At 43.4% G+C, this 22048-nt stretch overlaps 1 protein-coding gene across 2 annotated transcripts; it reads right to left on the bottom strand.

Annotated features, from left to right (window-relative positions):
* Window positions 1–2727: 2727 nt before the first annotated feature.
* vps39 (VPS39 subunit of HOPS complex) lies at window positions 2728–21210 on the bottom strand. Of its 2 annotated transcripts, none has more exons than XM_012826259.3 (24): window positions 20487–21210; window positions 20082–20147; window positions 19897–19961; window positions 19278–19320; window positions 19085–19179; window positions 18843–18941; window positions 18650–18742; window positions 18321–18504; window positions 16879–16999; window positions 15631–15751; window positions 15064–15193; window positions 14808–14950; window positions 14535–14675; window positions 14276–14417; window positions 13296–13382; window positions 11680–11753; window positions 10992–11208; window positions 10692–10820; window positions 9585–9687; window positions 9335–9380; window positions 8431–8580; window positions 5688–5822; window positions 5488–5579; window positions 2728–4200 (listed from the first exon to the last, which is right to left on the bottom strand). In XM_012826259.3, the coding sequence occupies exons 1-24, from the start codon at window positions 20557–20559 to the stop codon at window positions 4119–4121; spliced, it is 2631 nt and encodes an 876-aa protein (XP_012681713.2). In that variant the 5' UTR covers window positions 20560–21210; the 3' UTR covers window positions 2728–4118. The 2 variants fall into 2 exon arrangements, with proteins under 2 accessions (XP_012681713.2, XP_012681714.2); XM_012826260.3 differs by having other exon boundaries at window positions 15064–15190.
* Window positions 21211–22048: the final 838 nt, after the last annotated feature.

Here is a 22048-nt window from a genome sequence, read left to right as displayed (position 1 = left end):
GTGGCGTATCTGTTTCTGGCCTGCCTACCCTGTTTGTGCACCAAATCCAATTATACATGTAAGCCTAGAGCTCGGCGTTCCCTGCATAAGTGGCGCATGAACCAAAGCCAAGAGCTGCCTGACACCGAGATCCGGGACTGAAGGCTTCTCAGCAATGGTTCAGATCCTCTTTAGAGGCACAGAGGGAATGCAGACCATGAATAGGGACTGTCATCACTTTTGTACGGGAGATCTGCTTTGATGGGAGCACAGGGAACGGGCAAACCGGAAAACATACAGGGGGTGCGCATTTTTGAACGAAGTAACATCTGGAGTTTGCAGCGTAATGTATGGCACCGTGTCATTCATCTCAACAGTGCCGATCCTCCAGAGACGCGATGCCATACTAAGCCCCTTCGTCCTTCCTCTGATGAACTACACCCTGCTAACCTCGCCAGAGTCTCCCTGTTGGCATTTCAGACATCTATGCCAAAATGGTGATTTCCCCGAAGGAGGGAAACAAAGACACACACAGTCAACACACAGAATCCTTGCTCTTTTTTCTCTCTCTAACACACACACACACACACACACACACACACACACACACACACACACACACACACACACACACACAGGCGAATTCCATGCTACAAGGGATTCCACTATGATAACAGTGGAAATGTCCAGCCTCCAGCCAGCAAACATCCTCGTCTCCTGTTGGTCTTTTGTGCCGTATCTCTAAGGGTAAAGCTCCAGACTGGCCAGCCTATGGAGCTCATAAAACATTTTAAGATGTAGAGGAGTGGGGTCTGGAGAGTGACTTATGCAGGCAACCGTCTGTTTAAGAAGGGAACACATGTGAGAGTAGGCTGGGTGAACAGAAAGGGGTCATTGTGAAATGATGGCCAGTACAGTCGTCCCTCCTTGCCCCCACCATGGTGGGGGAGGATGGTTTTTCCAGGCCTGACATGGAGTGCAGCTGAAATTGACAGGCTTATTAATAAACTGGTTTTAAATACTGTGTAGAACTACTACATTCAGAGCAACAGCGATGCGTTATTCAGAGGAATGTGTTCCAGTCCATGGTAATGAGAGCTCCCATAAGCTGTTCTGCCATCACTGGCTTCTGATTGTGGAGAGATAAAATCTGAAAGCTTCTCAACAGGTGCCAAATATGGAACGATTCTGCATGCTTAACAGAAACACAAGCACTACGTTTTAGGCTGATATCTACCAGTCACAACATTTTTAAAAAGTACAATGGAACAGAAAGTTGTGAATGTACAGAGCATATATAAAAGCCTTACATTTTTTTGTCCAAAATAGACAGCGTGGTTTATTAGAAAGGATAGAAGGATCTAATATACCACCTTTGCACCAACCACACTCTGAGCCAACAAGTTTCAGTGTCAATCGAACTAGCGGGTCCTGAAGTAAAGCTTACCCTTTAATCCCCCAAGCAGAGAGAGGGGAATGACTACAGACGTGTGAGTATTTATATGAATCCCACGGCTCAAAGGGGGCTAAATGATATGACCGAGCTAGAGAAACAAAGAAAGGGTGAGTCACTGCTCTGACAGATGTGGGTGTGTGTTTGTGTGGCTAGAAATGTCCCAGAAGTCATGTGTGTGTGTCTCTGTGTGTGTGTGTGTGGTTGAACAGGTCATGCTGACAGAGTTCAACCTTATTTATTTGTCTTTCCACTTTCAGGCAAATGCTTTCGTTTCCACATCTGCATGCAACTGAAATAAATATGAGCCACAATTCATTTGTTTAGCACAGTTCAGTCAAGCGAAGCCTCCAAGAGTAATATACTTGAAGAGACATGGGAAAGGAGTGGATGAGGTCATTTGCACAATTAGAAATGTAGTCATTTGCAATCAACTCCCATCAGATTTGACAACATCAACATCAAGTTTCAAGTCAGGGTCTTTGAGTGTGGTGAGGACTGCCTCTAATACAATGATGGCTTTGGGAGATCAGTCATTGTTCTTCTTCCTCTGGCTGTGTCTGTCACACTGGCCAGTAGCTGGGTGAGTAAACCCAGGCCAAGCTGCATAGGAGTAGCCGTGACTAAAACACTTCTGTGGAGAGCTGGCTGTGGCTCTGTTACTCCGGCTGGCACGGTGTAGTGTGAAAGTCCATTAGGGGATATGTAACCCTCCTCGAATACACCACGGCACTTAGGGCATCAACTCTGAGAGATGGTGCTCGGGGGGCTGTACCAAGAAGTGGAAGACGTCATGTGCTCTTGCACTTGCACTCAACTGCTCAGGCACACATACACTAGGGACCCAAAACAATCTCAGAAATCATGTTTCCCACACCTCATCAAGATGAAATGCCTAAATGTATTCAAAAACTCGCAAAGTGTCTTTAAATGTACCGTTTTATGTATTACAATAATTAGGACAATTACAAATATGTTTAATGATATCAGCAGTTCCTTGGTCACGAATGTCAAAGACATTCTCAGTGTGTAATCAGTGCTGTAAGAGTGACAGGTGAAAGTGCAGTTACATTGTGGAAATTGAAATTGAAAAGTAAATTGTGCAATCTTTAAAAAAATAATAATAATTTGTGATTTTCCAACAGCATATGAGCAAGTGTCTCTCATTTGAGTTCTTAGATATTAAAACAGTAATGATTAAATGGATAGATCTGCCCCTGTCCATCCCTGGATAGTTTTGTCACTTTGTGTCCACAATAACAGAATCTCAACAGAACTCAAACAGACAATTCATGAAGTGTGAATATGATGCAAGTTTATTAGCAACTGCCACAGCTTCAGACTTTGTTTTAAAAATACAATCATTTCCATCAGACACCCTCTCTATACAAACTGCGGTATTTTGCATGTTTGCGAAACAAGAATAACAGTCAAGGTTGAGAGGGGCAGGAGAGCGAAATGAATAAAAATAAAACAAAAACAAACAAACAAAAACAGATAGGCGCAGATGGACAACCAAAGCTCAGCAAATGATCACAGGGTTAGTCTGACAACCCACACCACCTGATGACAGTATTGCACTCTGGTGCCCCCTAAGGGTCATCCTCCTCCCCAAAACCGACCAATGATCACAGGCGAGACATTCCTGCATATTCATCAGTTTCTCTCCTGTAACTTAGGTCCCTTTGTGGGGTTAGATCTTGTTACAAATAAATACGAAACCATAAATTAGATTACACAGGCTTAAAGTGCCATGCTTACTGTGCAGTTGACTTGAAGCTGCTTGAAGTGAGTATTTCTGCTTTAAGCTTTAACCAAAGAAAGGCTGTATAGAACACATACACACAAACATACTTCAATTAAGATGGAAAAACGCATGAAAGGAAGAATTTTTTTTTAAAAATGCAAGTAAGAGTGGCTGGGCAGGCAGAGAGAGAGGCACACTCAGCCCAACAGCCGTGCCATGAGCCTCAGCCCATTCTGAAGGGCCTCTCTTGGCCTCTATTGTGTAGTTGCAGATAAAGCTGCTGTCTGGTGTCGGGTTTCCTGCTTGGCGCAGCTTGGTACAGCCCCAATCTAAAGCTATAGAAATGGAACACGGAGTCCAGCGCAAAAACACTGTTGGCCATCAGCTGAAACTCAGCGCTCAAGTACGAGAGCGGACAGACAACAGAAAGGACATCATCACTTGTTATAAGAGCAAACACACTGCAGAGCTTGACAGAGAGTGTTAATGTGCAAATTTGAGACATGGAGAGCTGAGAGAACATCCAAGCATACACACAGGACAGACAGGGGGGCTTTTGGGCCTTTAGACTTCCCTAAAGGCCTCACAGAGTTAATGTTCTCACTGCATTTGGCAGACCTGTTCTTCTCTTCAAAGGTCAGGGTTGGGCTCACATCCTTCCAGTTCAGACAAAAGTCTGGCCCCATCCCCCCACCCAAGACTACACACGGTTCGTTCCAACAGGCTTGAAATGACTCAGTGAAAGGCTAACAAGATGCCTGAGATCCAAGTCCTTCAGCCGACTAGTCATATTCCTGTTTCCCACACATGAATGGATCCCTATAAAGTCTTTAGGTTCTTGTGAGATCTGTGGGTCCCTGTGAAGTCCACATGGTGCCCACGAGAGGCGGAGGTGTGGTGCACCCATACCACTGGTGTGCCCGCCTGGCAAAATGGACATCACTGCTCTGTGGGGCACACGCTGCGGTCCTTGCAGCAGAAGTAATGTACCACCACACCGTTAGGATACCGGGCAAAGGCACTGTGGATACAAATAAATATTTGTTAACACTATTGTTCATTCTGAGCATAAAAACAAATGAGAGCAGAATTGTAGTGTGCGGTCAAAGTAGAAGTCAGCAGCTGAAGTACTCAAACTTTCCAGGGACTTCAGGAAGCATGTACTTGAACATTTTGGAAAAGGGTGGGTAGGTCTCCTTGGCCTACTTTGTGGTTTTCTATACTTATGCTTAGCCTTTCTCCTTTGTCAGCTGACAATAATGCACAACCTGACCAGACTGTCCATGGAAGGGTAGTCAGAAGACAGGATGAGGCAGGGTTCATTGAGAAGGAACATGTGCAATGTATTCTGTATGTGCTGGGACAACATACAATGAAAGAAAATCACAAGCTTACAGGATTAATTATTATATACTACTGTATATACTACTTTTATATACTAACCACTTTTTCACTTGTACGATTTAGGGGAAAAAAGGTAAGCAGATGAATTGCATCAGACTACTGGAAGCAAATTAACTGCAGATCCTTTGGGTGCTCAAACTCCCACCAGGACTCCCTGTGAGACTTAAAACTTTAGTCACAATGATCCTACATTTTTTATTACCCCTTCTGGTTTTTTTTGCCTCCCCAGTGAGATGTGAGAAACTGTCATATTCTTCCTTGGAGAACTGGCCCTCTCCTGACCCCCTTTCTCTGTTCACAGACTTTGGCAGACTAGAAAGCCTTACGGATGACAATATAAGCTTCACCTTGTTTGTAACGTAACATGTGCTGCCTTAGAGGCTGTCTCCGACTACCCAGAAAAATGTAGCAGGGCCATCAGTTGGTAGCACTATCATAGGAGTGTGCAACCACCTCTGACTACCTCCGACCACAGTGTAAATAAAGCCAATGAATGGACGCCTGTGCTGCTTGTAGACAACAGTTCTAAAAGAATACAGATCAACCAAAGCAAGAAAGTCTCAAACAAACACCTGCAAAACCTGCTGCAAAATCTTCTCATTAAGGTTTCATCGAATTCAGCTGAAGCCAGCTGAGATGTAGCACTTAATTAATCACGTTAGAGATTGTTACACCAGAACTACACATACCTTTTCAGGGAGTTCAGGGAACATAACACAATGCCATCAAATAGACTCTTTCAATTCAAGTATTAATTTTAAAATCAATCATGAAACAATAAAATTGCATCATGAAGATTCGTCAAAGTTCCCCCAATAGGAACTATCCAGTGTAATTATGACTGCTGACGTTGATGTGGATGTAATGAATGCTGTGTACTTTTACATGTGTTTAGAGTATCTACCTATTCCCAATCTTCTTCTTACAAACTCTGCAGGTCTTCTCCTCTGTTATCACACATTTCACCTGCTGATGGAAGATCCTCTCCTCCTGGACCTACACACATGAACAGACACCATTTCACACATCTTATGCACATAAACACATATGTAAAGCATACACACAGGAAGGCAAAGAAACACACATCCACACAAAGGGGCTCACCCGCAGAAACTCTGCCTGCAGCAGGCTCTTGAGCACCTGGTTGTAGCGCTTCCTCTGGGCCCTCTCCTCCAGCACACTCTCCAGAAAGACACGGATTTCATTGATCTGGGTGTTTGCTGGGAGCAGGTTGATGGCCTGAGCCCCATAGCAGGGGAGTGACAAAGTGGAGGAAAAGAGGGTGAGACAAGACGGACAAAAAACAAACTATTGCAGAAAAATGTGACACTGCTCTGCTAGTTTGCACAGGCTGGAGAACACAAACATCCCCAACTCTGTGACATGCACCACACTTGGCTCTCCCACAGTTCAAAACGTTCAACTATTGCAGCGTAAAAATAGTTCCACAATGCAGTAATGGCACCAGTCCAACCCATGTTCTGGACATCACTTTACCATGAGAGCTTTGTAAAAGGGAGGGGGGGGGGCAGGAAACAATAAAGGGAGTATGCTAAACAAGGGGGAGCCAGTGAGGAATGACAGAAGAGGGGCGAAAATGTGAGTGAAAAACTAGCTAAAGAAATGAGATAAAGGATAAGGATTTAAAGGGTAAAGGAGGGAGGTTGACAGATGACAGAAATGTTAAGGCAATGAGCTGAAACAGAGATGGCGTAGACATTAAGCGTGCGGGGGGACAGCATGTGTTGGGCTGGCGTGTGGGCCAGGTCTGCAGTGGGGCCTGACGCGTGCTGGAGCCCCTGCTGCCGCCGCTGCTCTGTTGTGGCTTTGCTCTGTTCTGCACTGCTGGCACAGCCCAGGCACCTGGCCCAGCGCCAAGGGAAATAAAAGACCAGACACATTATAGCATATGAGAGAGAGGGAAAGGGGGTAAAAAAAAAGAAAAGAAAAAGAAAAAGCAGGTAGGACCAATGGGAAGCCCCACTCTACAAACCTCATACTGTACAGTGTGGTCCCTTTTATTATTGAGCTCAAGGGAGTCACCAACAGAGGGGAGGCAAATACCTCTGATTCCATTCAATTGCATCATTCCATAAAAGCTCCAGATGATGACTTGGGGAAAACATTATCACTTGTTCTGAAAATGCTTTTGGACCCAACATCTTAATCAATTTAACTGGGAATATGTCCAAATATGTGAACCACTTAATTGTTCCTCCAAAAAAATTCTACCTCTGACTAGGGATACATTTTTTTAAAAAAAAACCTATAAAAAACTTGTATTGGATTTATGGCGCCACACAAAGCTCTTCATTCAATATGCACATGAATCCTCCAAACCACAGTGAAGAGAAAGTACAGCTTATAAAATCAGGGCCATTAACCACTGAACAAGCAATCGTAATATAAGGAGGGCCCCTCCCTTGGGGCCTCTAAGGGCCAAACTTTTGACTGTTGACATAACCAACCACAGAGCATTACATCAGTGTGTTGTTTACCCTGTGTGACCAACACAACACAACCTACTATGACTGACGTATTTTGCAAAACGCTGACTGGTTCGATAACTTTGTTTTTCATGGAGAACTGATGAAACCTACTTAGTATTATATTTCAACTTCTGGAAATATGTGTCACTCCACAGTTACATTTCAATGTTTGAATTCACTGATTTACACCTTTATGTTGTGTTCCCTTTGCGTCACCATGTTAGAGGCTTGACATGTGATGGCACAAAAGGTTTGTCGAAACAAATTGTGTGTAAAATGTGACTATATATTTGCAATATATTTGCTGTACTAAATCATAAAAGGACCCATGACGCGTCATCCTAGATTAAGGAAACATTGGCTTCTCCGAACACCATCCTACAGCCAGTGTGTTCTCCTTTGAAATTTCCGCTTCGGAGAGGACTGTCTGTTTGTGTTTTGGCTTGTGTGATCCCACCCACTGCCCCTTTTCCCAGTACCATTTCGACATTCCAGGTTGCCAGATGAAACAAATTGGCAGGCAAACACAGCGTGCTGCAGCCATGGAAGCAAGCAAACAAACTGGATCAACAGAGATAATGTTAGATTCTACCCGACCCTAAAAGCCTCGGCATCCTTCTAAAAAGCGTAGTAAATATTTGGGTAAATATATAAAATGTGGGTAAATATTTAAGATGCATTTGAAAGATGGAGACAGCTAAGAACCCAGAAGGATTTTAAGTTGGGGGCCGAGTTGGCACATTTTCTCCTAAAAAGGAAGGCACTGAGCTTCAGCTATGGTTAGCTAACGTTAATTAATTAATCACTACTGGCAGGGATGGGCATTTTAAGTAATTTCAACATTCCAGCACTCGCATTCATACTCCACATGCAGCTAGGTTATCATGTGTATTTGACACACACAGCCGGTGAAGTGATCCTGACTATAATGTTGGCTAACGCTGCCACGTTAAACACGGCAATGTTAACGACGATCAGTCACACCGGAGCTCATTCGTGTAGGTTCAGTGTTCTTAACCTGGCAACCTGCGTGAGCTTCAAGTCTGAGGAGGATGGGGTGGGGGGAGAAAACTCTCCATTATTTTGAATTTGGACTGCAGTACTCATTCAAGTAAACACTTGATGTCAGTGTTAAATATTGTTCCTTTACATAAATTATGTGTGAAAGATCCTCAGGAAACAGGATAAGAAATAAGAAATAAGAAGACATGAGACAAATAAGAAATACAGTTGTTGGAAGGGGGTGGATTAACTCTCAATCTGCCAGATAAAATGTGAAGGTTGATGGAAGCGGGTTATTAGTAGGTTTGCTGCATTTTGACATGATGAACCTGGGTGTGTCGTGAGCATCCTCTCACCTTGGTGGTGTTCAGCTTGCTGTGGTGCAGCTCCAGCACCTGGAGCGCGGCCTGCAGGTTGGCCTGGGGCTCCGACAGCTCCATCTTGATGGGGCCGAGGCAATGGACATCTGGAGGGGACAGGTACATGCGCAGCAAAGACAGGTACACCTGCACATACAAATATACAAACACATAGAAAAAACGTATGTGTGAGTAGACTGCACTGACTGATGATGGTTATAATCAACCCATAGGGATGGAAGGTGAAACCTAATGTCCTTAGTGGTTGTATTCCTATTGGAGAGCAGTTTACATGTAAAATTCCATAGACTGGATACAAATTTATATATTTATTACAAAGCCATATCAGTGAAGTTTTCGAAAACAAATAAAAAATATTATTACAGTAATAAGCTACTAACTGTGAAAACAAGTGTTATTTTGCCTTCTTTCAAAATTTTGAAATTGTTCCTTTCGTTTCATAAATGGACTACAACTCAAGTTCGACGTGGGCTGAGACATACCGGTATGTACCATTAATTTAGCCTATTGTTAGAAACGCTAACACCAGGGGGAACTCGATTAGCTACTTTCCCTCCACCAACTGTATATAGAGACACACTGTCCACCTCTATACACGGTCATTGTTTCCCATCCCTATTGCCCTGCACATACTGTAAAATGATAGCCTACTTTCCTTTGGAGATAAAGAACAAAAAAGGTGGATAGCGATGCTTTAACACCGAAGACATAGACAATCTTTCAAGATGTTATAAATAAACAGGTCGATACACTGATGTGAGAAGGTCACACTTGGTTTCGTATATATTCTAAGAGCCAAATGTTTCCCCCTATGTTCTCTTGAGTTGAAATGATCTGGGCACAGTGCCCCGACCCAGCTGCCCCTTTGCAGTGTACTCACATCCTTATTCCCATCGGTCAGCCTGTCGTAGTGCTTGTGACAGTACCTGTAGGGCAAGGACAAAAAGATATGAGCACAGGGGGGGGGCAAACTTCTGGTCACAACAAGAACAACTTTTCTAGAACTTTCTAAGGTCAGCATTGGCAGAAGGCCAGACTTCGGTGGCAATGGCCCACACTGGGCCAGCTAATAGATGAGGCCTTGAGATGACAGGGACAGGGGCCTGGTTGGAGAGCGGTGTGCTACTTACTCCTCAGCCATGCGCGTGTCGTTCAAGATGTGCACGTAGATGAAGAGGGCCTGTTCGTGCTTCCCCATGCGGCCCAGCAGCAGGGCACGCTCCTCCAGCAGACCTGACACAAACACACGCACAAGAACACACAACAATTTTTAGTTTCTTTTCTATTTTGTTTTTCTCTTTCTTATGTGAAGTAGTATTTAAAGTAAAAAGTAGTATTATTTGTTGTTTCACTAGGTCTCTATTGCTCGTAGCTTGACTGTTCTTTTCCTTGTACGTCGCTTTGGACAAAAGTTTCTGCTGAATGACTAAATGTAAATTCACCTCTTGGCCGTATGGTAACCACATTGTACATATATAAGGACATATATACATATTGAAAAACACAATGCTGCACAATTCTTTTTCATGACCAAAGCATTTCTCACTCCATGCTCATTACCTTGTAACACACCAAAACCATGAGTTTATTACCCTTGAAAGAACGTTGTCCATTCCCATGAAAGATCTATAGACCACAGTTTAGCCTGGTTTATGCTCGAAACTCAAAACACTGAATAATTGGAAAGCATTTTGCTCGGAGGCTGTTCTTCAGAATGTGGTGATTGTGACAGTAAGATGGTGTTTACACCTTTCCTTCTTTTAATAGAAATGCTCATCTGTGAACATATAGCCAAGACCGTACCCTTTTAATTGATGTGCATATCACAGTCACATTTTGTAAACATCTGTTATCGCAACTAAACATAATGAAACCCCACAGCTGCTTCTGCTGTGAAGTTTGTAACTTGTTAAAACCCAGAGCCTCATGCGTATCTTGCAGATAACAAATGAAAAAAACTTTAAAAGGAAAGGACCTGGAAGAACATTTAGCTTTATGTGCCCAATCCTCTGAATGGCTGAATGAGTCCATATGACACTTCCCTGTAGCTCTCAACGGGAGGTCTGAGATTAAGCTCCTGGACAGTACAACCTGTTTATTATCAGTAGTCCTCATTGACACTAACAGTCAGCATTCATACTTGTTCATAACAATAGCAAACAGTAGAACATCACGTGAAACTAGTTATGCTAGGAACTTCTCTAAAGGGAACTCCTTGGGAGTCACCACAGACTCACCATCAAAAGGAAAGTCGCTGATGAGGCGCCCTGGCTCGTAGTTGCTGGAAATTTCCAGAAAGTTCAGCAGCTTGTTTCTGAACTCCCCCAACTGGCCTTCCTCCTGGCCTGCAGCTACCGCAGGCACTCCTACTCACCAGAGGCAAGAGACGGGAGAGAAATAGAAAGAGAGGAACAGAGGATAAAAGCTGATAAACACAAGGCAATAACAAAAATCCGCCCAGTTAAGAGGTAAAACAAACTGACAAACGTTTAAAAAAAAGGGGTTCAGGTTAGTGTTGAATCTCATTGGGTTCCTACCCTCAGGCAGAGAGACGAGATACTCCTTCATGAGGGCCTGCACGCGCTCGAGGTACAGCTCGATCAGCACGTTGTGGAACTCGGGCACCGTGTCTTCCCACACGTGGATGATGTGCTCCAGGTAGGGCACGGCCAGCTCCTTAAAGCCTTCTTTCAGGAAGTTCAGCACTCGGTCTCGTGGAAGCGCCTCCACCTCGGGCAGGTCCTCAGTAAAGATCTGACCCAAGATGACAAATCGTAACAGTGTGAATTATCGGACGGCGTGTGTTATCGGCAAACGTTCGCGTTGTCATGTTAATCCATTATTAAACTGAAGTTATAGATTGTTAATCCATTATTAAACTTAGCATTTTGATTGTTTAACAGAATGGCCGATGTTTGACACTGTCCGATAACTGACATAGCTACGCTACATGGCCGAGTCAGACACATACTGCAGATATCTGTTAGCTCACAAGGCTAATCTACTGGAGCATGGGTACAAATAATGATGAATAAGAGAAAAAGGTGCTGCCTTCACAACAAGCGCAACACTAAAAATTATACTGGACTCATATTCTTAGAATAGGAAAAAACCTCCTGGTAAAAGTGGAAGATTAATAGTTTATTATGCTTCCCATTCTCTCTGGTCTACGTATCTCATATCACCACCATGTCTCACAACGGTCTCATTACTTCATTCTTGTACCTTTAAGCCATCCTCGGGGCAGGTTTTCAACACCCAAGGAGAGAACTCAAAAATGATGCCCATGTTCTCCACGCCTGGAGAAATACACAGAAAGAAATGGTTAGATAGGGCTCATGCATAGTGTTTGGGATGAATATGAGTGAACAGAAGTGAATGTGAGTCAGGTATGTTTGTGAGGGCTCTGCGTATGTGCATGGCCCGGGTTGAGGCTGGTGTATTCAAGTGGGCAATGCCATACAACTCAGACACTGACTCTTGACTTTTTGACTTTGACTGTTTTGTGCCCAGTAGATCCAAACACAGATTCACTACACAATATACAAAGTGCAGCCAATATTGAACTGGTAATAACAGGCAGGCGGAGCCAGGGCATTAGTTCACATTGCTGTATAAAAGAATAGTAAGCAGTAAAGACTTGGACGTTTCTCCAAAGATACATTGGTTACAATAAGCTCTGGTTGACTGTGTGGTTGTAAACAGCTGAAATAAGTGCACTTTCCCATTAATGAAGCATAATTCAGGCTAGCACTAACAGGAATATCTCAAGAAAAAAGAAGGAATGTAAAGATTATCTTTTCATAATAACCACATTACTGCTGTATACCCAAATGCTCAGAGAGTTTAGGCTACCTCTAAGCCATATCAAACATAGGCAACACAGCTATCCATAATACAACAAACAGTAATCGGAGGCTTTGCCTATTTCTGCATAAGGAATCTGCTTGAATTATTAGAGCATGTCTGATTAGTTTGAATGGTCAATGGCATCAACTAGATTATTTTGGTATTGAAAACCTTGGCCATCTGCCTGGAAGACACTGCTGAGCGCTATAGACCCATTGGTCCAAAGGTCCATGTATGGGTCTGGGCATTTACAATTTCCTCTTCTCCTTAGTAAAAAAGGATGGTGATACCAATTCTGGTTTGCCATGCCATGTTTCTGATCGTTTCCCTCCCCACCTCCTCCTCCCCTTCTGCCACAAGCCCCTCCTCCCCTTCTTTTTCTATCTCTACCTCTATACCAGTCAGGATCCAAGCAGATGGGCCCCCCCCTTATGAGTCGGGGTTCTGCTAAAGGTTTCTCCCTGGTAACAGCGAGCTTTTCCTTGCCCCTGTTGCCATTGTGCTTGCTCTAAGGGGGTTCAGGTCCTGGGCTCTGTAAAGTGCCATGAGACAATTTTATTGTTTTGGAGCTATATACATACAATTGAATTTAATTGATTTTGGTACAATACTGGTACCTTACTATTGCATTTCTGGTATTCTGGTGTGGTTTTAGCACAATAAGGTATGCATGAGAATATCACTGCAGTATGCACTGTAGAAGGGTTTACAATATCCATGTAGGCTAAAGCCAAAAAAAACTAACAACCTATTCCAGAGCATTTAATAGCCATTCAGACAAAATGCACACACTGGGAAAATAAATATGCTGAGGGAATGCAGGTCTGAAGCTGGGAGTTGGCAGAGAGGAGGGAGAGAAGTTAACTCAAGGTCGCCTGTGTTTATTTGTGGGGTATGCAGTGTGCTTGTGCTTGGCGTAAACAAACATGACCAGAGGCAAAAAAGAAGAAGTGTGTGTATGTGTAAAAAAAAAACGCCTGTGCGGTTCTCACCCAGTCTCTGTAGGTACTGCACTGTCCTCTCATGGCCCTTCAGTGGCGAATTGGCCTTGGTAGACTGGTCCAAGAGGACCTGCAGGGCTGCAGATCAGAGGGAGGAGGAGATGAAGGAAAGAAGAAAAGAAGAAAAAAAGAAAAGAAAACAGAGTGCTGGCTCAGAGTGAAGGAATGAGTGCGTGAGCGAAGGGGGTCAAGTAGAGCATGAGAGGACCAACAATTGAGAAGAACATGGGGAAAAGAGGATTTTGGATGACCCCTGTGATGTAATATGCAATGTGGTGCTGAGCTGGAGCTTTGCCTTGGCAGCGCCGCTAGTTTAACTGGCTGATCAATGAGGCTACACGGGGGGGGAAGCCAGAGAGTGAGTGAGCAAGAGACCATGGGAGTGAGAGGGCGGCTCATCCCCAGCTGCCTGCACTGAGGAGCATGACATCACCACAGCAGCTGAGAATTACGGATGAAAACCACTCGCTGTGAACAAGAGCAGGCCTCAAGCCACCGCCACGAACAACAGGGATCGGCCCAACACTCAGATGGCTCTCTCTCCCGCTTAAGGACCACCACGGGCCACCGCGTGTCTGGACCTCAAAGCAGCTTATTAGCTTTCAAGCTCCAATCAGCTGTTCAATATAAGCATATATAGGTATAAGCTCTTTCCACAACTCAATTTGAGAAAGCCACAGAGATCTCATAAAAGCGGAGAACAGAGAACCATGTTTTGTTTTGTTTTCCCCTCATTGTGGTTTGTTTTTAACATGTGGTACTTATTGTGGTACTTATTGTTGCCTTATACCAGCGGTCTTTAATCTAATATTGAAGCTAGGCAATTGCAAAATACTGAACATCTGTGTTCAACAAAATCCATGTTACGTAGATGGAGCAAATGGCAATATCAAGAGGCATTCGTAACAGTGCCACTATCAATGGTGTACGAGGGGGGGGGAAAGACAGCAAAGGGCAGATCTTTGGGGTACCTTTCTGGTGCAAACCCTTCTTCTCATAGAGGATAATGAGTTCGCTGTATTTGTGGGCCTTCTTTAGCACATACTCGCTCTCTTCAATGTGGCAGTGGTTGTTCTCCAGACGCAGAAGAGGTGACACTAAAGCCACATTGGTCTAGAGGGGGTAAAAGTATGCAATGTTTCAACAGAGCACTTCTGTTCATTTAAAAGGAACCATTAGTAACAGCATTCACAGTAAGAGGAAGCAGAACTATGGAGAAAAGAGGTTTACATGGAGGTAGCACTTGAGGAGGGTGGTGTCGATGATCTGCAGCAGTTTCTTGCGGCTCTTAATGGTGGGCGTGCCCTCCATAAGGGGGGAGGTTGTAGAAGGGTCGGAGTCGTTCAGCTGCTTTACTAGGTGACTGCGTTTCTGCATGGAGAGCACCAGGTGGAAGGATTTAAGAGGGTTTACACCAACACATTGTAATGATAACAGGCATGCATGACCTTGCAGACTCAGGCGTTAAAGTGTACTTTTTCATAATTTCAAATAAATTCGCACCTGAGTAAGGTAATCAATCAGAGCGAGATGGGCCTTTTCCAGTTCGGCTCCTGACAGCGTAGGCAGTGGGTTGGGGTAGTGCAGTTGCTTGCGGTAGTCTGCTGGTAACAGGTCTGGATACAGCCCAATCACGTGAGTGGGATCTGAAAACACAACAGGGGAGCTCTTCACAACTCTTCCGATCCCAAGAAAACTAAACATTCCAAGAAAACTACTAGCTGGATCTATAAGCTTTCCTCCTTGCTAGCTAGCCCACCTGTTCCTAGTTTGGCGAACCCTTGCATGGAGTCGTCAAAGCGTTTCTGGCAGAAGAGGTTGAAGGCGTATAGATTCTGGATGTGGTGGATCTGCTGACTCTTTTCCCCGTCAGAATCGTCCTTCATCTTCTGGGGACACAGGGAGAGCAGCACAGGGAGAGTGAGGTATGAGGGGTCATAACAAGATGAGGGGGGTATTCAGACTCAGCTGTTTCAACAATGTGTAAAGCATTGGACTGAACACTCGATTGAGACCAACAGCAAGCAGCCCAAGCATTCCTATTCTCCTTTCTATAGATTCTGACATGGTTTTTGTCTGAGTTAATTTTATTAAGCAGACAATTCATCAAAGAAGACTTGCAAAACCATACTTTGTCAACACTTTTGTTCCCTGGGTATTGTGTGTGCAGTCGCTGGCATAATACTGTACTGTTTCAGCTACGAACAGGGAATATGAAACAGAGCTGGGGGGATTTGAATGAGAAATCACTCTGCAGTGCACATTTGCATTCTGGACCTGTTTGGGAGCGCTCAGGCCCGTGGGGGTTTATTGTGGGGCTGCTCACCGCCAGCTGAAGCGCCAGCTCAAACTGCTTGTCCTGAAGGAGCTGCCGGATCTGGCTGGCAATGGAGACGGGCACAAGACGCCACACAAAATGGTTGCTGGCCACGTACACAATGTTAGGCCTGAAACAGGAAGAGAATGGAGGTGGGGAAGAGAGAGACTTCAGTTTGACTTATCCACAGGGGAGAAACTGCACAAGTCTGGCCTTTTTTCTTCAAAGAATAGCAGTGACAGAATAAGATTTGAGAACACATGCATTTGTATCACAGTGTTTAACTGTTATATAAAAGCCCCAGAAAACAAGCCAGCTAATGAATTAATCCAAGATGGCAAGACACCTGAGGCATCCTGCTGGTGTTTAATTCCCCTTAGCAGCTGGTGTCCCAGTAATTACATTGAGTCATTCAGTAGATACTACTCGCATGACAATGCATACATGTACAAGCACATCTCCTGCCTGGAACATGACCCATGATACTAAGGTTCCTAGAGCCAGCTGGGAGAGGATGGAAATCACTGTTTCTGAATCAGTTAAGATCGAGCTTAAGTAAAATTTGTAACTGTACCAATAATGATGACAATATGACTATCGCAACATGTTACACCCCTCCCCTCCTTTTAACATATAGGCTAAACAGTGGGCTCTGACCATATTATATACGCAAGTACAAAGTGGACTATAAACTCATCACCAAATAGATTAGTTACAGGCTACTATGCTGTAAGAGCACTGCCATACGGAACAGTAGTTGGTTTTTCAGGGTTCTTGTTCTGGGGGATTAGCCTAAAATCGACCTAAAAAGCATGCACCAACAGTCTGGTTGCCCCTGGAAAAAGCTTGTAAACATGCTAACTGGCATCTTTTGGCTTTATGGTTGGAGATGTCGTTGTGTGAAGGCTGTTCTTACTTTTTCGAGGGGTGTTCAAACCCCAACCACACAACAACATAGTGCATAGCCTGCACAGCTAGTGGGAAAGAGGTGTGTTTATCTATCCTTCACGTGACTATTTACCAAAAAAATTAAGTTAGTTGTTGCTGAAAAAGTGTCAAACTGTTGTATAATGTTCCTTTACTTTTACCAGTACTTGTTTGTGTTGGGTTCTCATTCCATTTTGTTTCACCCTAAACCCGCATGGATGGATATAATTGATGATTCCATACAGAAAGAAGACTTCAGTACTGTACTGTTCACCCCTGTATTCCACATATACGAGGCATGCACATGTGTAGTGAGGAGGCGTCTCTCACCCTGCAGAGGTGATGAAGCGAGGCCTCTGCAGCTCCACACTCTGCACCAGCAGCCGCGGCTCAAAGGTGCGGATCTCTACGTAGCGTGGAAGCACAGCTATGATGTACGGAGGTTGGTGCTCTGAGCAATTAAGAGAAGGGGAGAGAGATGAGGTGAAGAGACAAAAGACAGAAAACAGTACACATAGTGCTACATAATAATCCCCCCAGACACACACACACACACACACACACACACAAAGAACACTGAATGGTATTTCCTTACTGATGTTAATTAAATCTGTGGGACGTTAAGAACAACACAAGGTATTGAGAATGAAACAATAGCCTTCTTCAGCAAACGGATGGTTTGGAATTGAGAGGAAGGGATTTGGCAAAACTGAATCAGTGCTTCTTGCAACAAAGCTAAGGTTCGGAGACATCCAAGTCTCCTGGGCTGGCGAGTGGCAGGAAATGTGATTGGAGACAGAGGGCCAAAGCCCTGGGGTAGAGCCTTCATCAAGCTGCCATTTGGACGGAGTAAGGAAATGACTGAAGGTCACTTTTGAGGACAGCTCTAGTTCTGCTCTAGCATTTTAAATAGGGAAGTAGATAGTGATTTGAAACCTGAGCAATGACAGATCATTTCCTATTCTTTTTTTATTTTAAAAGCTATCTAAACCAGAAAAAGGCATAACTGTTGTTTTGTGATTGTTGTATTCTTAGTAGCCCACACAACATCCGCACAGTTTTTTGTCATTTGTGTTCCAGAGAATCCCACTAGCACGGTCTCTGTTTAGACTGTGGGCTTGTCTGGAAAGGCAAGCTGACCAAAGACAGATAGGACTGATAGAAAGGGAATGGGTCAAAGGTTTACTGGGTTGGATGAGTACAATAAAGGGCCGAACAAGCAGTTACTGTCTGGAAGAGCATCTCCATCCCAACTTGGGGGCTCCACGGCCTTTTCCCACACTCAGTGAACAGAACTCATAATAGGAGTTCTATGCTCTCTCTGTTGAGCAACTGGGGAACTGCTGTAATAGAACTACTGAGTCCAAACAGCATAAATCAGTCATTTCACTTATAGCACTTGGCTGCTCTACAAAACAGCAGCGGGAAAGTCTTGTTTACACTTAATAATAAACACAAACATTAACACTAAACATATTCCCACAAAGCCAGTAAATGCTTGTCTGCATGTTCAATCTTTTTCTAAAATCATATTCATTCAAAAAGGACAGTGGACAAATGTATCTGTTTCTGTGCGTTTTTTCTTTCTTTCTGGCTGGCTATCAGGCTGGGACACAATTGTAAATTTGGAAAACTTAAACAAAGGAATGATGAACAAAGGAATGCCACATTTTGACTAGATGTTAAATGTAAATGTTAACACTTAGCATAAGATGTTTTGCAAGAGGTCAAACTATTTCACTTTGTAAAATATATAAAAGTTGGAACAGTACCCATGGCAACAGGAATGTCTGTCCAATTGAGTGCACATTTCTGGGTGCAAACTCCCTCCTCATTTAGTACAACTGTAAGATCATCCTGGCCCACTGCCACTTTCCCATCAGCCAATGGGGCAACCAAGGGCTCTAACTGTTTTCCAGTAGGAAAGAGCTCCTTGATAGAACCACGACCATCCATCTGAAAGACAGGTACAGGGATTTTAAAGGAGGTTCTACATCACATATAGCATTTGGGCATTTGACCCTCATTAATGGATTAGCCATTCAGCTTAGAATGTCTGACACTGGATATTTTTAGCATGAGAGAAAATATGAAAACTCACTCGGATAAGGTAGTAGTCCCGCTTGAATCCTACACAGATTGAACTCTCACACCATGCCATGGACTTGGGGATGTCAGGAGCAGCAAAATCCCCCTAGGAAAGCAGTGTCACTAGCTTATTATTATGAAACCGCTGACAGGAATACACTCACAGACACCGCTCATGAAGGCCTCCTTCATGTCTACTCTCTCACCTGCAGCTCGTAGAACTCTCTGTCTTTCCAGTAATACAGCTGAAGCTTCTTTTTCACAGCCACACACATCCTTAACTTTGCCTCTCCAGACGCGGAATGCTACAGAAACATAGAGGAACATATTGACAACGGGCCAGGAGAATGAAATAAGACAGAAAGAAGAAATATGGAATAAGTTGACAAGTCAACGAGTACAAAAATGTACAGTACGGGAAGGCAATGATGACACATCTACAACAGACCTGAAGATCACAAGCAAAGAGCGTGGCCCCTCTGGCCTTAGTTACGACAGTGATCTGCTGGAAGGTCAGGAGGTCATGCACATGGATGTTATTCTCTGTAGAGAAAACAAACATATAATCAATACTGCTAGTCAACATCCAAAGGTCTTGTACATTGTACAGCAACCGTGCAAACAATATCAAGGCATCTTACCAAGAAGGCTGACCAGAATTTTGTACTGCGACACCACATACAGCTAGGGGGAACAGAATGTATTGAATTAATTGATGGATTGTTGTACAGGTGTGATAGACCAGGTCAAAACTCGTATTCTATCCTCTTGCCATTGGAATCATAGCATCCCATAGGCTACACAGCCAGTGACAAACCATCATTAATTCACTACGGTCACAACATTTCCAACGTCCTGAGAGGTCTCTGGGTAAACCAGTGGTTCCCAAACGTTTCATGGCAGGGCCCCTTTTGACAACAGGGAAAAATTTAACTCACCACATTTCATAAGTACAAAGTAATAACCAACAAGTTAGTTATATGCTGCTATGCTGTAAGAGCACTACCATAGAAAATGTCACCCGTAGTTGATTGTTTAGGTGTCCTGTCAAATTTAAGACACATTTCCTCAAATAAGAAAACTGATTCCAAGCCACCAGCCCTACTAATAAGAGGAGGCCAATGTAGCATCACTTTGAATATTGTAGCCAGTTACAGCCAATTTTATATTCTGAGAATCTTAATAACTACATGTGTGTTATTCTAAATGAGTTCTTAAATTTAAGAATTGAATGTAAGTGTGAGAGCTCAATGAATGTACCTGCTGAATCTTCTTTGAAAAGTTCTTGTTGGACTTCTCTAAGGTCACCTCAAACCTATTGGTACCTGTGAGAGATGAAGGATGTTGGGAAGACACTACATCATGGTCCACAGGCTGCTTGCAAATTGAAAACAATCAATCGGGTACCTTCGTATTGTACATTATGGCGGCATCACGCCTTTTACCTGCATCTTTCTTGATCCTATACAACAGAAGATGGCCTGGTTTTGTCCCCACAAGAAGCCAGTCCTCTGTGAATACGATATCCACAGCAGCATTAAGTTACAGGCATAAATGGTATAAAAAAATGGCTAATGCTGCATTGTTCACGTTAACGCTACCATAAACTAACCCTTCGTATTTTGTGTTCTGTGATAAAACAGATCTGCGTAATAAAGGGGCTACTTCAAACAAATAGAAGAAAGCACGATACGAAATACAGAATAAAAGTGTAAACACCGTATGCTAGCAGGCCAGTTGACACCTGTGTACGTAATGCTGTAACCTGCTGTCTCCTACACAAGAGCAACCAAGCCCAATTACATTTTGTTTTCAATGTCTCCAGGTACTACATCGGTAGAGGAACTTACCCCAAGCCGCCAGGCAATCAATCTGGAGCGGCAACTTCTCCAAAATAGGGACAGGCTCATAGGCATCATGCATGGTGAAGGAGTCTCGGACGTAGCTTCCGTTAACGTTGGCTGACTAGCTATGATTTCAATGGTAATTTAGTCACGTTTGCTGGACTAAAAGACGCAGTTCAAAGAACAGCGTGGCATCTATTTATGTTAGTTAGCTAACCTTCGCAAAGACAACACAAGGTAACTGAAGAAACAACTACGGACTGTCAACTAACCAAGCAAGCCATCTTGTCAAACCAGCACCACAAACTAGCGAATGTTAAATGTAGCCTTTGACTAAACAAAGTGTCCAAGGCGAAACTTGCCCATTTCTTATACTTTGCGTAACTCTAATACATCATAATATCTACACCATCGTCGTGTCACTTTATAAAATGTTCTCAATAGTTAATGTTTGTTAGGCTATTTAGCCTACAGCTTCTGGCGTTAGCTGTTATGCTAGTTAGCTAGCTACTCAACCAAAAACGAACATTTAAATTTTAACAAATGAACAGCCACTTTCTCAGCCCATTCTTCAAAATACAACCGTCGTCTTGTACCATGAAGATATATTCGGTCAACTGAGTAAATAAAGTTATTGTGGGCGCTGCCTCAAATGCAGAGTATGTCCACACAGTCAGCAGGCCAGGCAGCAAGTCTTCAGCAAGTGAAGTGATGCACTAATGCTGTTGTGACAGGCACGTGATCCCCGCCCATGGACTCACGAGAGACGAATTATAGGTGGAGGTGTGAGGCTTTTCGAACATGTCTACATCATACAGATCATGCCAATTTTTTTTTTACAAATTGTAAAATGGAAAGCACTCTGAAAATGATTCAATTTACAAAACTGACCAGAGAGCCAAAAGTCAGGATACAGAGGAATTCTCTGATCTCCTATTTGTTCCTGGGAACCTTTTACTTGGGCAAACAATGAGAAACACATCTGGTGTTGACTGTGGATAATAACTTTTGTATTATAATGCACCTCTGTCTTTCATGTTTGTCTGAAGTGACTGACCATTGTTTCACATCCCTTCTATGGCTGTCTCTGCCATTGGGCCTCCTGATTTCCCCTCACGCTCTCCTGTGGCCCGAATAGCGCCCCCTCCCTTCACCCCTTCCCATGGGCACAAGGCATCATGAGGCCACACCTCTGACATCTTGAGATGTCTGTTGCATTTAACTATCTATACTGTCTGTGAATGTATATGAATATATGTGGACTTAATAATTCAATTAATCGATTCGACTAATCATATTTTTCACAATATTTACCACTCTAATGCATGCTTCTGATCCATTACTTCAAACACGGTTAAGCGTTCCAGCCTGTTGTTTGTAAGTTGATTTTGGTAATAATTTTGGGTATCTTGCAAAATACATAACCTATGTAATACATATATTACAAACATAACAGATGTTATAAAGGATATATGAATTTAGATAGAAAGTAGCCTACTCCCCAGAATTACCTTTCGACCGGATCTGCATAACAAAAAAAATATTAGGCCTATTTAAATGGGTCAATG

The sequence above is a fragment of the Clupea harengus genome, chromosome 14, assembly GCF_900700415.2.
Source record: "Clupea harengus chromosome 14, Ch_v2.0.2, whole genome shotgun sequence".
NCBI lineage: Eukaryota > Metazoa > Chordata > Actinopteri > Clupeiformes > Clupeidae > Clupea > Clupea harengus.
This window is presented reverse-complemented; position numbering and strand designations above follow the sequence as displayed.